Source organism: Micromys minutus (assembly GCF_963924665.1).
Source record: "Micromys minutus genome assembly, chromosome: 3".
Taxonomy (NCBI): Eukaryota; Metazoa; Chordata; class Mammalia; order Rodentia; family Muridae; genus Micromys; species Micromys minutus.
In genome coordinates this window covers 21,027,468-21,040,936 of record NC_137972.1, presented here as the reverse complement: position 1 = coordinate 21,040,936, position 13,469 = coordinate 21,027,468, and the positions used below count along the sequence as shown (strand labels likewise).

The 13,469-nt window shown below is 42.7% G+C and overlaps 1 protein-coding gene across 2 annotated transcripts in view; it reads left to right on the top strand.

Moving 5' to 3' along the window:
* The window catches only part of ANO2 (anoctamin 2), a gene marked incomplete at both ends in the record, with an annotated part of 305,878 nt that overhangs the window by 59,674 nt on the left and 232,735 nt on the right, over positions 1–13,469 (top strand). For both annotated transcript variants that reach the window (XM_080913855.1, XM_080913854.1), the window contains one exon: positions 7,265–7,363. In XM_080913855.1, coding sequence (XP_080769981.1) covers positions 7,265–7,363 — 99 coding nt within the window. The remainder of the gene's footprint in view (positions 1–7,264; positions 7,364–13,469) is intronic.

Genomic DNA, 13,469 nt, shown 5'->3' with positions numbered 1-13,469 from the left:
CACAATATAAAGTACACATGTTGTGTGCTTGAAACCAAGGCATTGGTGAATTTATTTAGTGCATCTCAGGTAAATACTGCTAGAAATATCTTGGACTTATTACCTGATTGATTTTGAATTAAATTTTGGCCACTGTGCATTCAGAAACATTTTACCCTTTGCACACAATTTTAATAACTTCCACATTCAGTCAAGGCAACTACATTCAGCCATGCCACACCACGTGGGTTCCACAACCCCACAGTTTAATGAGCTGGGTTTCACTTGCCTGCTTTGTGAACCCAAGTCTTTGCTATGTGCTTAGTGGTGGGGACGTTTGCTGAACTAACTGATAACAGAGGTTCAAAAAGACTGGAAACCTTTGGTAAAAGGGTTCCCATGCTAGGGCCTTTTTAAAAAAATAAACAACTTTATTTTAAACAATAGAAATAAATGTACAGATTTTAAAAGCATTTTTGCATAAACTATATGAATATATTTTTATCAGTACTTGATTTTTTTAAAGGTTTGATAGTGTGCATTGAAATATTACTAGTTATAATGAGCATAAAGTACATGTAAAACAAAATGTAAGATGGAAATAGTCAAAGTTTTCTTGGTGTGTAAAGATTAAAGATAATAATTTTTAAATACCAAGAATTGCCACAAGGATGCATTCTTAGCTCTTGAATTATTAATGATTTAAGGTCCAGATGTACCACACTCTGAAAAGGTGCTATACACTTATTTTTTTTTTCTAAGAAGGGCTGAGGCTTCCACATTTTGGCCTTCCTTCTTTTAAAGCTTCATATGATCTGAAAGTTGTTTCTTGGGTATTTAGAGCTTTCCAAGGCTACTATCCAATTATCACTGACTGCATATTACGTCTGTTCTTTTGTGACTGGGATACCTTACTCAGAATGATATTCTCTATTTCCATCCATTTGCCTAGAAATTTCAGAAAGTCATTGTTTCCAATAGCTGATTACTACTCCATTTTGTGTAAATGTACCACAATTTGTGTATCCATTTATCTACTGAAGGACATCTGGGTTATTTCCAGCTTTTGGTTGTTATAAACAAGGCTGCTATGAACATGGTGGGACATGTGTCCTTATTATATGTTGGAGCATCTTTGGGGTAAATGCCCAGAAGTGGAATAGCTGGGTCTTCAGGTAGGACTAGGTCCAATTTTCTGAGGAACTGACAGACTGATTTCCAGAGTGGTTGTACCAGCTTACAACCCCACCAACAGTGGAGGAGTGTTCCTCTTTCTTTACTAGGGCCTTCTTATTCTATCTCTTTCTTCTGTTGACAACCACATTCTATATGTTGCAGTGCATTTGTCTGCTTTGGTTTGGGAGCCCCGTCAGACAAAAGTTTAGTTATAAAATTTCTTAGGGATGGGTAAGATGGCAGATGTCTCATGCTTTATGTCGTCTTTCATATGTGTTTCTGAAAGTCAAGTGTTCTGACCCTGTTTTCAAATTCTGCAGATACTTTCTGTCTTGGGTCTGTGAGTTCTTTTATGGCACAAGGGATATTTAAAAGATCCTGTAGATAATTTTCAAGTGCAAAGCATAACAGAAACAGGATTACTGACTCACAATCTTAATCAAACAGAAACCAGCTTTTTCCACTAGGGACTCACTGTTGTGTGTAATGCTGTGTGAGATGCTGGAGGATTATAAAAGACAAGCTGGATACTGTTCCTGCAGCTCAGAAGCAGACCTGATATCTGGGTAGAGCCTGGTAAAGGCTGATACTCATGGAACATTCTCCAGCAAAATACACCGGAAGAGTTGCCTACTTAATCTCAACAGTCTGAAAGGTTTTTTTTTTCTCTCTCTCTCTCTCTCTCTTTTTTTACTTTATTTTAAAAAACAAAGACAAATGTACAAATTTTCAGCATTTTTGCATAAAAGTATACGAATATATTTTTTAAGGTTGTAATTAAGTACTTGTGGGTACATATACATACACATATGTATATATATATATATAACAATAATATAGGAAAAGAGGCTATTAATTTGAGGGGATAGGAGAGAAAACTAGGAGGGGCTGTAGGGAGGAAAGGGGGTGTGATACAGTTCTATTTTAATTAAAATGTATTATTTTTTGTTGAACTTCACACAGTCTTTGAGTTGTTTCTGGTGTGTTCAGAGCTTTCTGGGGTTAGTATCCCATTATCAGTGACTGCATATTATGTCTGTTCTTTTGTGACTGGGTTATCTCACTCAGGATGATATTCTCCACATGCATCCATTTTCTTAAGAATTTCCTTAAGTCATTGTTTCTGATAGCTGAGTAGTACTCCATTGTGTAAATGTACCACAATTTTTGTATCCATTCATCTACAGAAGGACATCTGGGTTCTTTCCAGCTTCTGGCTATTATAAATAGAGCTGCAATGAACATTGTGGTGCATGTATCTTTGTTGTATGTTGGAGCGTCTCTGGGGTAAATGCCCTGAAGTGGAACAACTGGGTCTTCAGGTAGTACTATGTCCATTTTTCTGAGGAACCGCCAGACTGATTTTCAGTTTACAACCCCACCAGCAGTGAAGAAGTGTTCCTCTTTCTCCACGTCCTCGCCAGCATCTGTTGTCATCTGAGTTTTGGATCTTGGCCAATCTGACTGGTGTGAGGTGGAATCTCAGGGTTGTTTTGATTTGCATTTCCCTGATGGCTGAGGATGTTGAGCACTTCCTTAGATGTTTCTCAGCCATTTAATATTCCTCGATTAAGAACTTTTTGTTTAAGTCTGCACCCCATTTTTAATAGGGTTATTTAATTCTCTGGTGTCTACCTTTTTGAGTTCTTTATATACCTTGGATATTAGACTTCTATCTGATGTGGAGTTGGTAAATATCTTTTCCCACTCTGTTGGCTGCCGTTTTGTTTTCATGATAGTGTCTTTAGCCTTACAGAAACTTTGCAATCTCATTAAGTCCCATTTGTCAATCTTTGACCTTAGAGCTCGAGCCATTGGTGTTCTGTTTAGGAAATTTTCTCCTGTGCCTGTGAGTTCTAAGGTTTTCCCTACTTTCTCATCTAATAGTTTCAGTGTACCTGGTTTAATGTGGAGATCTTTGATCCACTTGCACTTGAGCTTTGTACAAGGAGATAAGAAAGGGTCTATTTTCATAGTCTGAAAGGTTTTTAACTCTCCTTATTCTTTAGGAGAAACCAAGGCCTCCTTGCTTAAGTGACTCACTGACCCAGGTCCCCACTGCTGTAAAATCTGGGTTCAAACATCCACCTGTTAGAATGAAAGCTCCAAGTTCCTCATATTATTCTATGCAGTCTTCAAGTACCCCAAGTCCCCAAACGGTGGAATAGGCAACACCTAGGATCAGAGCACGAGAAACATTTTTTGTTGTTATTTTTGGTTTTCAGCTTAATGCATGTTAGCCTCCAACTTTGGATTCCTGGGTCAGTGAAGCAAAACTTGGCCGGTGCTTTTCTTGTATTTTTTTTTTTTTTTTTTTTTAATTCAGAAGAGCAATGAGGCACAGCAGCTAACACATCATGTCAGCCCAGATGCTCCTTTTACAGCAAGGTGACAATACTTTGTGACATGGAAGGATCATGAGGACTGGCTGTTCACACCAGATAAAAAACCAAAACCAAAACCAAAACCAAACCAAATCAAACCAAACCAAACCAATCCAAACCAAACCAAACCAAACCAAACCAAACCAAACCAAACCAAACCAAAAAAAATTATATAAAACAAGAAACAAAAAAACCCACATCCCAACTCTGACTTTCATTTCAAGCAAGTTCTCTTTGGAGAAAACAGAAAACCAGAATGCTTTGTTGAAGAAAATTAATATTCTTATTGAGAAACAGCCTTGCATCTATTGATGTCAGACTGGGCTGCAAAGGGCAGAGCCTCTAAAATCATAGTACCCAAACAAGGTAGAATTTTGCTTTTCTCATAAAAATGTAGGGGGCAGCCCCACACCTAGATTCTCTGTTACTTTGTTTTAAAGATTTATTTATTTTATATACATAAAAGTACACTGTTGCTGTCTTCAGACACCCCAGAAGAGGACATTAGACCTCATTACAGATTGCTGTGAGTCACCATGTGGTTGCTGGGAATTGAACTCAGGACCTCTGGAAGAGCATCAGTGCTCTTAACCACGGAGCTATCTCTCCAGCCCCTCTGTTAGTTTTTTGATGTTACCAGTCTGGACTTTGACCTCAAGTTCTGTGATACCTGCTTGTTTCCAGGCAACAGATATGTGAAGGGAAGAAGATTAAGAGTCAAAGGTACCTATTGTTGTCTTTGAAGAAGGCTGCTGGAAGCTGCCTCTTTGTAACACGTTCATCATGTTGGCCCGCAATTACCCAAATTCTGGGAACGCCTCGCTGCAGAGGACATATAGTCTTGATCCTAGAGGACCATCTGCTCTGTGAAAAATGAAGAAAATGAGAATGACTGTCTGGGGACAACTAGCAGTCTGCCACCACGGCCGTGGAATTTGGCCTTTGCTCCCCCAATCCTTTCTCAAACTTTGAACATCTGTACCCACTTAGTGGACATTTGGCACCAGACCAAGACACAATGTCTCAATAAAGTTAAAAAGTCATTTGTCTCAATTCTGAAATAAAGACAAAACACAAGATATTAGAATTAATGATGTCTTGATTTTATCTGAGTGTGAGGGACGATGCTCCTTGCCACCTTTCATCAACCACATCTTTTTGGGGGCTACAGTAGAGAGCCGGACTACAGAGGGCAGTCCTGCAGATGGTTCCTTCTCTTACTTTTGAATCCCACTGAGCAAAAGCTCAAGTTACAGTTAGAAAGAGGAGCAAGTGATCGATGACACCACAAGTCCTCCTGGATATTCCAACCAAAGATGCAAAGATGAAGTAGAAACCTGGGAGATTTCTTTTTCTTTCTTTCTTTCTTTCTTTCTTTCTTTCTTTCTTTCTTTCTTTCTTTCTTTTCTTTCCTTCCTTCCTTCCTTCCTTCCTTCCTTCCTTCCTTCCTTCCTTCCTTCCTTCCTTCCTTCCTTCTTTCTTTCTTTCTTTCTTTCTTTCTTTCTTTCTTTCTTTCTTTCTTTCTTTCTTTCTTTCTTTCTTTTAAATCAAAGGCTATTCCCCTAACTGTGTTAGAACCCTGCAGCATGTAGGATCTGGAGGGTTGAGTGTCCATTAGAAAAGGGCTGCCATGAGATTTCTTATGTGCCTCTGATTTGATTGTGTATTGATTGACAGGTAATTTCAGCCAATAACAATGCATCTCTCTCTCCATTGAGTAGAGTCAGTGAGAGCAAACACTTCCTAGCTTTGGAAATTGTTTTATCACACTTTTTTTTTTGGTTATGTTGGGAGAATTATTTTAATCTTCCTTGTTTGGTTTCTAAAATAGAGACAATCACAGAACCTACCTTTCTGGCCAGTTTTCAGTCTTTTACCTTACAAATGATGAGCTTGCATTCCTGAAGTGTTAGGTTCTGGAAATCTGAATTACTTAACGTGTGTGTGTGTGTGTGTGTGTGTGTGTGTGTGTGTGTGTACTGGTGTCACCATTTAAGAATTATAAATATTCTTTCTTTGTAGCACTAATGCTCTACTGTATTTGCCTTTATTTCAGGAACATGTGAGTGCTTTCATAGCCCCCTGGGGGAAACAGTGTCTTCCATAAGCCTGCTTGTCTCTCTTGCACCCTGGAAAAGGACAGTCAAAGCCATGAGTTTGTGGCTTCTGTTGTTATCCCTCAACCAGAATCCTAGGGCATTATTACTGAACAATAGTAGTTTTCTATAAATTAACCCAGGGGATGGTTTTCTTTCTTTTTTTTCTCTCTCTTTTTTTTCTTATATCTTTTTTATTGGATAGTTTATGTATTTACATTTCAAATGTCATCCCCATTCCTTGTTCCCTCCTCTTTTATACCCCTTTCCCCTGCTTCTATGAGGATGTTCCCTCTCCCACCCACTCACTCCCCCCACAACACCCTGGCATTCCCCTACACTGGGGAAACCAGCCTTCACAGGACCAAGGCCTTCTTCTCCTATTGATGCCAGACAGCACCATCCTCTACTACATATGTGGCTGGAGCCATGGGTCCCCCCCAGATGGCTTTCAATAGTAGCACCTGCATATGTGGACTGCTCAGAGTCCCTGTCTTCTCAGCATGGTCCCATGTACCTGGTTTCACACAGTATATACTTTTCAACACACACCCCTTTCTTCCCATGTGTGGGTGTCTAGCTATGAATGGAAACTGTCTCCACCCAGCATTTCTAGAGAGAATTGCTAGAACACAACTCTTACTCTGTACCCCAGTGGTTTTATCCTAATACAAGTGGTACATTTGCTGACTCATTTGCTTCTTCCTAGGGCAGTACAAAGTTTTATGTAGTTTCCAATCGTCATCTGATGAAGAAATTAACAACCAACACATTCTACTTTCTCTCTGTGTGCAGCATTTGAACTTTTTGGGGGAATATTAAAAAGATTCCGGGGTGGTGGGACCTTTGCCAGATTGTATTGCTCATCTTTGGTCCTCTTCCATTCTAATTAATATCACAAAGAATTTATTATTTGTGCTTTGTTTGAAGGTGAGGTCGAATCTCTGCTGCAGTCCGGCCAGTATTTATTTCAGACATAGTGACCAAGGCCATGTAGATTGCTGACTTAGCCCAATTTTCCAATCACTGCATCTTCTTTCCTTTTGAGTGACATCCCTGTTGTCCTGGGATGCAGATTCAGGTTTCGTTCACACTAGACCTTGCTCATGATTGACATTTTGACATTATTTTGAGTGGGACATTTATTGTCTGTGTCACCTGCTCTGAGGCTTGGTGTGGTCACTTCTGTGATTTGGGGCAGCCACCCAGCAAATTGGTAGAACAGAAGGACAAATTTGACCAGTGAACAACAGAATCTGTGACTGAAGACAAACAGAAGTCTGTTGAGTACCAGCAGTAGCTGGCTGACCAACTGCCACAGCATTTGTGGAATTTCCATGAAAATCAGAGTTGTATAGTTTTCAAACCTGTGAACAGAATGATTTTATTTTTCCAGAGAAGTCAGCAGTGTCCATGGCCTACCCTTTGGGAACTTTGGAATCACAGTGTATCTGGAACACATTGGAGAGGTTGGGTATGGGTGTGGGAGACTGGCTCCTAAGGACATTGAAGGGGAACAGAAGTCCCAAACTGAAGGAACAAGAAGTCTGGGCTTCTAGAGCTGGGAACGAAGAATTTTTAGCTGTGTTCTTACAAATTTCTATTTTTTTCCCTCTTTGTACCTTACAGAGCAAAAGCCAGGGATCTGTCTTTGTCCGGATCCACGCCCCATGGCAGGTGCTGGCCAGGGAAGCCGAGTTCTTGAAGATCAAAGTCCCTACCAAGAAAGTATGCACTTGTTTCTCCTGGATTCTGGGCCTCCTGAGGGATGGATGCATGTGGATGACTTGGGATGTGGGCCAGGTGGATGTGGCTTTTTTTTTTTTTTTTTTTTTTTTTTGGAGTCGAAGTCAAACTTGTTTCCCCAGGGACTGTAAGTATGTGGCCATGAGGTGGGTGGGATGGAGAAGAAGAACTGGTGTCCCTCTGTCTGTCTGACTGCCACCCAGGCTGTGCTATATGGGAAGACAAACATTTCATTTTTTTTTTTTTTCTGTTGTGCCTCTCTGTTCTTGAAGGTCTAGAACCATCAGGCATTTCTCTGTAGTGAACTTGGCAATGGGATCTGGCAGTGAGGTGTGTGGGAGGGGGGTTAGGGGGGGACAGTACCAAGCATGCTATGGACATACTGCTGTGGTCAGAATAGTGGCTTTTGCTCCTCCATAAATTAGGGGGTCCTTCAACATGGGAGTAAATTGAAACCATGTGGGAAGTGTTTTCACGAGCTCCATGCCAGTGTCCCACCTGGAGATTTTGGTTCACTTGGTTGGTATGGAATGAGGTTCTGGGACCAGTGCTGTGGAAAAATCATTCCCAGGAGGTTGGGCTGTGTGGGCCGGGCGCCTCACAGTTTAGATGGTGTGGGAGGCAATTTTCAATTAGAACAGCGTATGTACAATTAAAAAAAATTCTCCCTAGTGAATTTTCAACTGCTATGTCTCCTTGTACAACAAAATTCAGCAAACAGCTCTCAGGAGAAGAGAATTATTTATTTCTAAATTTCCCATTCCTTCTCCTTGGACATTTTAGGAGAAAGAGTAGAACTCTACTCTGTCCTTCTGTGATGTCTTTTCTTTCAGGAGGGTGCTGGAATAGGTGGTTATGTTAGCCATGGGTGGTGATTTGTAGGTAAGATCTCCCCACCCCCTCCCCTGGGCGCTCTCTCTCTCTCTCTCTCTCTCTCTCTCTCTCTCTCTCTCTCTCTCTCTCTCTCTCTCTCTCTGTGTGTGTGTGTGTGTATGTGTGTGTTTCTGCCCCATACAGTGCTGTTAAACAAATGGTGACTTTTCTTTTTAGAGATCCTGATTTTCATCTCGAGAAGCTTCCCTGTCAGAAGCAGAACTCCTAGATCTCTGTCTCTCAGTACTGTGTACCCACCTCCCCATCTCACCCTCATTACCCACCTCCCCATCTCACCCTCATTACCCACCTCCCCATCTCACCCTCATTACCCACCTCCCCATCTCACCCTCATTACCCACCTCCCCATCTCACCCTCATTACCCACCTCCCCATCTCACCCTCATTACCCACCTCCCCATCTCACCCTCATTACCCACCTCCCCATCTCACCCTCATTACCCACCTCCCATCTCACCCTCATTACCCACCTCCCCATCTCACCCTCATTACCCACCTCCCCATCTCACCCTCATTACCCACCTCCCCATCTCACCCTCATTACCCACCTCCCCATGTCACCCTCATTATTGACCATATCCTTAGAGCTGGGGATATCAATGTATCTTGTTAATTGTGCTTGCAGGTCTATTGCCTGTCAAAACCCACTCAGCAAATACCAGTGTGTGTTTGGTATTCCCTTCTGTTCTTATAATTTATCAAGCTGGACTAACACATGTCCATTAAATATTAAGCAAACACAGATACAAGGTTTACTTGTAAGTTTTTTGATAAAACACAATTTTGCAGGATCCACGTGTTTGAAATAGTCACACTATTTTATTGTTTATTTACTCACTTGCTTGGGACAGTGAAAATCTCTTTCCATAGCCCAGGCTGGCCTCAGATTTGCACACTTCCTATCTTAGCTGCCCAAGTGCTAAGACGCAGGTGTGTGCCACCATGCCCAGCTTCTCACACAGACATTGTCTCATTATTGCCATGTTCTTTGTTCTCTGGGTTTGTCTTTTTATTTCTATTACCACTAGTATAAAACCATGTACCATCCTTGTTCAGGGATGCCATTCTTCCCAGCTGATATATGTCTGGTCTCTTAGCAACACAACCCTGTCTCAGTTTTGGGTAGAAGCTTCTAGTTCTTTCTGGTAGGATTCTAACGTGCCCAACTCCATTCACTTCTCTTGTCCCCTTTCTTTGGTGTAGTTGAATAGCTGGTGTTGTCTTCACCTATGTGTGTCTTGCTCTCTGCTTTCATCCTTGCTGTCTGGTGTTTGGGAAGAAGGTGAGCAAATCTCTACTATCCATGACGAGTAACAGCGGAGACTATGATGCTCCCAGTAAAGAACTTCGAGGCACTAGAGAACTGAGTGTCATTCTCTGCATCCCCAATGTATGCTGCCTGGCTTTCTGCCTGGCTCTCCTCTCAAGCTTCCTGCTCTCTCACACTTACTGTCCACCTTCCACCTTGCTCTCTTCTTCTCTGTCCTTTCTCAAACATTCCTTAACACCTCTTGTTTCTCTGCCACCTTGACTCCTCCTGCCCAGACACCCTCCAAATCACCCCTGCTTGCTATCTGCTTTGTCTCTCTATGTTGTCTTTTCCCAGCCTTGTAAGGTAGCTTTCCATAAATGGCAAGCCTGTCTCCTCCTGAGCAGCAGCTCCCATACATCAGCCGTTTGGAACTTAGCATGTGTTGTACAGACAGGACTTGAGTTTTGTACATGAGTTAACCTCGGCAAGCCATGTTACAAAGCATCTATCTTTGAGGTCTCTCCTTTTCATTTTAACAGTTCCAAAGCATCAGAAATTATACTAGACAAGTCCCCCAAACAGACATAAAGCCTTGGATTTTCACTCATTTACCGTGTGATTTGAGGATGTTGCTTCCTCCTTCGGAGCTTCAGTTTCTCTGTCTATAATTCAGGCATACTATTGCCTGTTGTTTATTTCTTTAGTGGGTGGTTATAAGAATCTGGTTCTTAAAGGGTAGTATGGAAATGCAAGAGTTTGTTCCTGCGTCTGTTTTTGAAACTATTTTTCTGTGTTTTCTTAAGTCCTAGTACCTAGTCAGCTTCCTTCCTGACCCATTAGGCAGCCATCACTAATGCAGGTCCTGCTGTGTGGAGTCTTTGGAGGCCATTGCGGGGTACAGAGCAGCTCAGGCCCTGATAAGCCCAGAGCAGAGCCCAGAGCAACAGACAATGTGCATAGACCCAGGCAGCTATGAGAGCCCAGCTATGAGGTCAATTGAAGCATACCTCTGCCTAGAAAGTTGGGGGTTGGGGTCTGGGTGAGGCTGTGACTGCTCCTCCAGGATAAACAGATAAACCAAAAACACTTTCTCGTAGCATTTCTGGGTCCCATACTCCACACAGGTGGAAAGTTCTAGCATCTGTCTGTGTGTTCAGACACATGGCCCCTGTCGTTTTCCACATTCATAGCATTTGGGGCCTTTTAGTTGGCCTCACAGGAGGTCTTATAAACAGATGAGGAGGATGTAACTTGTGCTGGGTAGGATACAGGTGTTTGTAAAAATTAATCAGAGACTCTGATCCCAAGGCTGGGGGTAGGATAAGTCTAGTTCTGGCAGTAAGGGGGGCTGTCAGTGGGGGAAGAGGAGACATGACAGTCTGTGGGAAGGCCCACATTACTCCTTTTAAAAAATGGGTCTGGAAAGTGACTAAGATGAGAATAGGCCACACTTGCAGAGAGTCACATCCTGTGGGTGGTAGGAATGTGGAGGAAGAGCAAAGCATGGTATAGGATCCTTTAAGCACTGTCCAGGTCGGCGACGACTTGGATCATAACCCAGTAAGGTCCAGAGAGACCAGAAAGATGTGGAGGAAATCACAAAGTTGAGGTCTCAGACCTGCACAAATCCACTGTAATACGTCCAGGGACTCAGAGTCCTGAGCACAGATATTAGCTGGGAGGGGGACTCTTGGAAGGAAATGTTTGTTTTCCAAAAACAACAACAGAAGGGCCTGCATTTTGTGAGGGACATTCAACAGGCGCACACAGGATGAGGAGGAGGTAGGAAGGCTGGCTTTTGGCGCTGAACAGTCTAAGAAGATTTGAGATGGGTTGTTTGGGCCCAGACGCCTTATCTCCCTCTGCTTCTTCCGGAGGTGGTCCTTCTAGACCCCAGTCAGCATCTAGGTCATTTCCTCTGCACTTGTTTATTTATGTAAGAGAGTGAAAACCCCTTTCCTCCCCCATGACATTCACATTCTCCAAGCCTCTAGCAGAGATAAGGCTGGTGATAGGTGTGTGTGTGTGTGTGTGTGTGTGTGTGTGTGTGTGTTCGTGCGCGCACACATGCACATATGCATGTGTATGACAATTGGAGCTTTTATAGGGATATTTTTGTTCATGAAGTCATATTAATACAGCTCAAGAGGACACAGAGCTGGGATGAGTGGATACCACTTTTCTCTGATCCATCAGTGCTTTGGTGGCTGTTGCTAGTAGATTAATGGCTGGTATTAAGGGGTCTCCTTGTTACCCCCAGGAGCCTATAAAGACATTAGATTAAGGGTCCTTTGCATGGAAGTAGATAGTATTGAGTCAGATATTGTCCCTTAATAAAGCAGGGTTGGAAATCTACATGCTTTCCATACAGGAGTCACCCTGTAGTGGGGGGCAGCTGTAGGAGGTAGCAGTTATGGAAGTGTCTGGCACAATGCTGCATGTCTCCAGGACTACCACTGTCACTGTGGCTCCAGGTGTTGTACGTGTCATAGCCATGTGTGTTGGGCTGCACAGTGGGTACCAGGTTGGGTTTCTCCTGTCTGCACTTTTCCTTCACAGCTGGCATCTGCAGCACTGTGGGAAATGGGTTCAGTCCATTTGTTCCCCAACGCAGCCAGCATCCCAGATGCAGAGTCTGTAAAGAGGCAAGAACAGATGGCCATTAGACTACAGCCTGGGAAGGGGGTTCTGTTTCCTAGGGAGCAGGGTGTCTGTAACATGATGGTTCTATGTATGGGGTCTGCTGGGCCTTCACTGGGAAAGCTTGTTGAGAAGATTCACCGCTCTGCAGGACAAACCGAGAGAATCTATTCCAAGGGGGCAGTAGCCACGTGACAGGTCTGACAAGGGAAAGTTCTTCTCTGGGCTGAATCAACGACACTTCTTCTCAAAATGAAGACTGGATTAGAGACCAGAAAGAAAAAGAATACAAACGGCTCGTTTTACAACAAAACAACACCAACAAACAAAACAAAAACAGACAAACAAACAAACAACGGATGAAAAAGACCTGTGCATTCTGTGGCAAGCAGGAAAACACAGGAGAAATGAAGATGACAGAAATTCAAAGTGAAGACAACAGATGCAGGTGAATTTCCTGCTGAGTGCCATGAGTAAATGTTTTTCTGTGGGGGGTAGGTTTTTGTTTTTAATTTAAAAAATATTTTATTATTACCAATGTATAACTTTTTTAAAAGACTCTGAACAACATATAAGGGATTAGGCTTTCAGTCACATGTTTTACATATGAGGCCAGAATGATCTTTAAAAATCTATATGTAAACATTTAAAATTAAAAAGAAATTGTGAAGTGTGTATGTGTGTGTGTGTGTGTGTGTGTGTGTGTGTGTGTGCATGTGATGTGAGGGCAGTGTCTGTGGAGGCCAGAGGAGGGTGTCATATGTCTTGGTCTGAAGTTACGCTTACAATCCAATGTGGAATCTGGGAATTGAACTTGGGTCCTCTAGAAGAGCAGTAAGCTTTCCTAACTACTAAACCATGTCTCCAGCTCCTGGGATAACCTTTTCTTCCTTTAAAAAATATAATACTTTAGTGAATCCTTTAAGAATGTCATACAATGTATGTTTTTGTTACAATTCTATTGCTGTGAAGAGAAATCATGGCCCAGACAACTCTTAGAGAAGAAAGCATTTAATTGGGGACTTAGAGTTTCAGAAGCTTAGTCTGTGATCATCATGGTGGCAAGCATTGAAACAGTAGCTGAGAACTTTACAAATTGACCCATAGGCAGCAGACATTCAGGCAGCAGGCAGGCAACAGACAGACACACAGGCAGGCAGGCAGTCAGTCAGGCAGGCAGGCAGGCAGGCATGCAGGCAGGCAGCAGGCAGGCAGGCAGGCAGGCAGGCAGGCAGGCAGGCAGGCAGCAGGCAGGCAGGCAGGCAGGCAGGCAGGCAGGCAGCAGGCAGGCAGGCAGGCAGG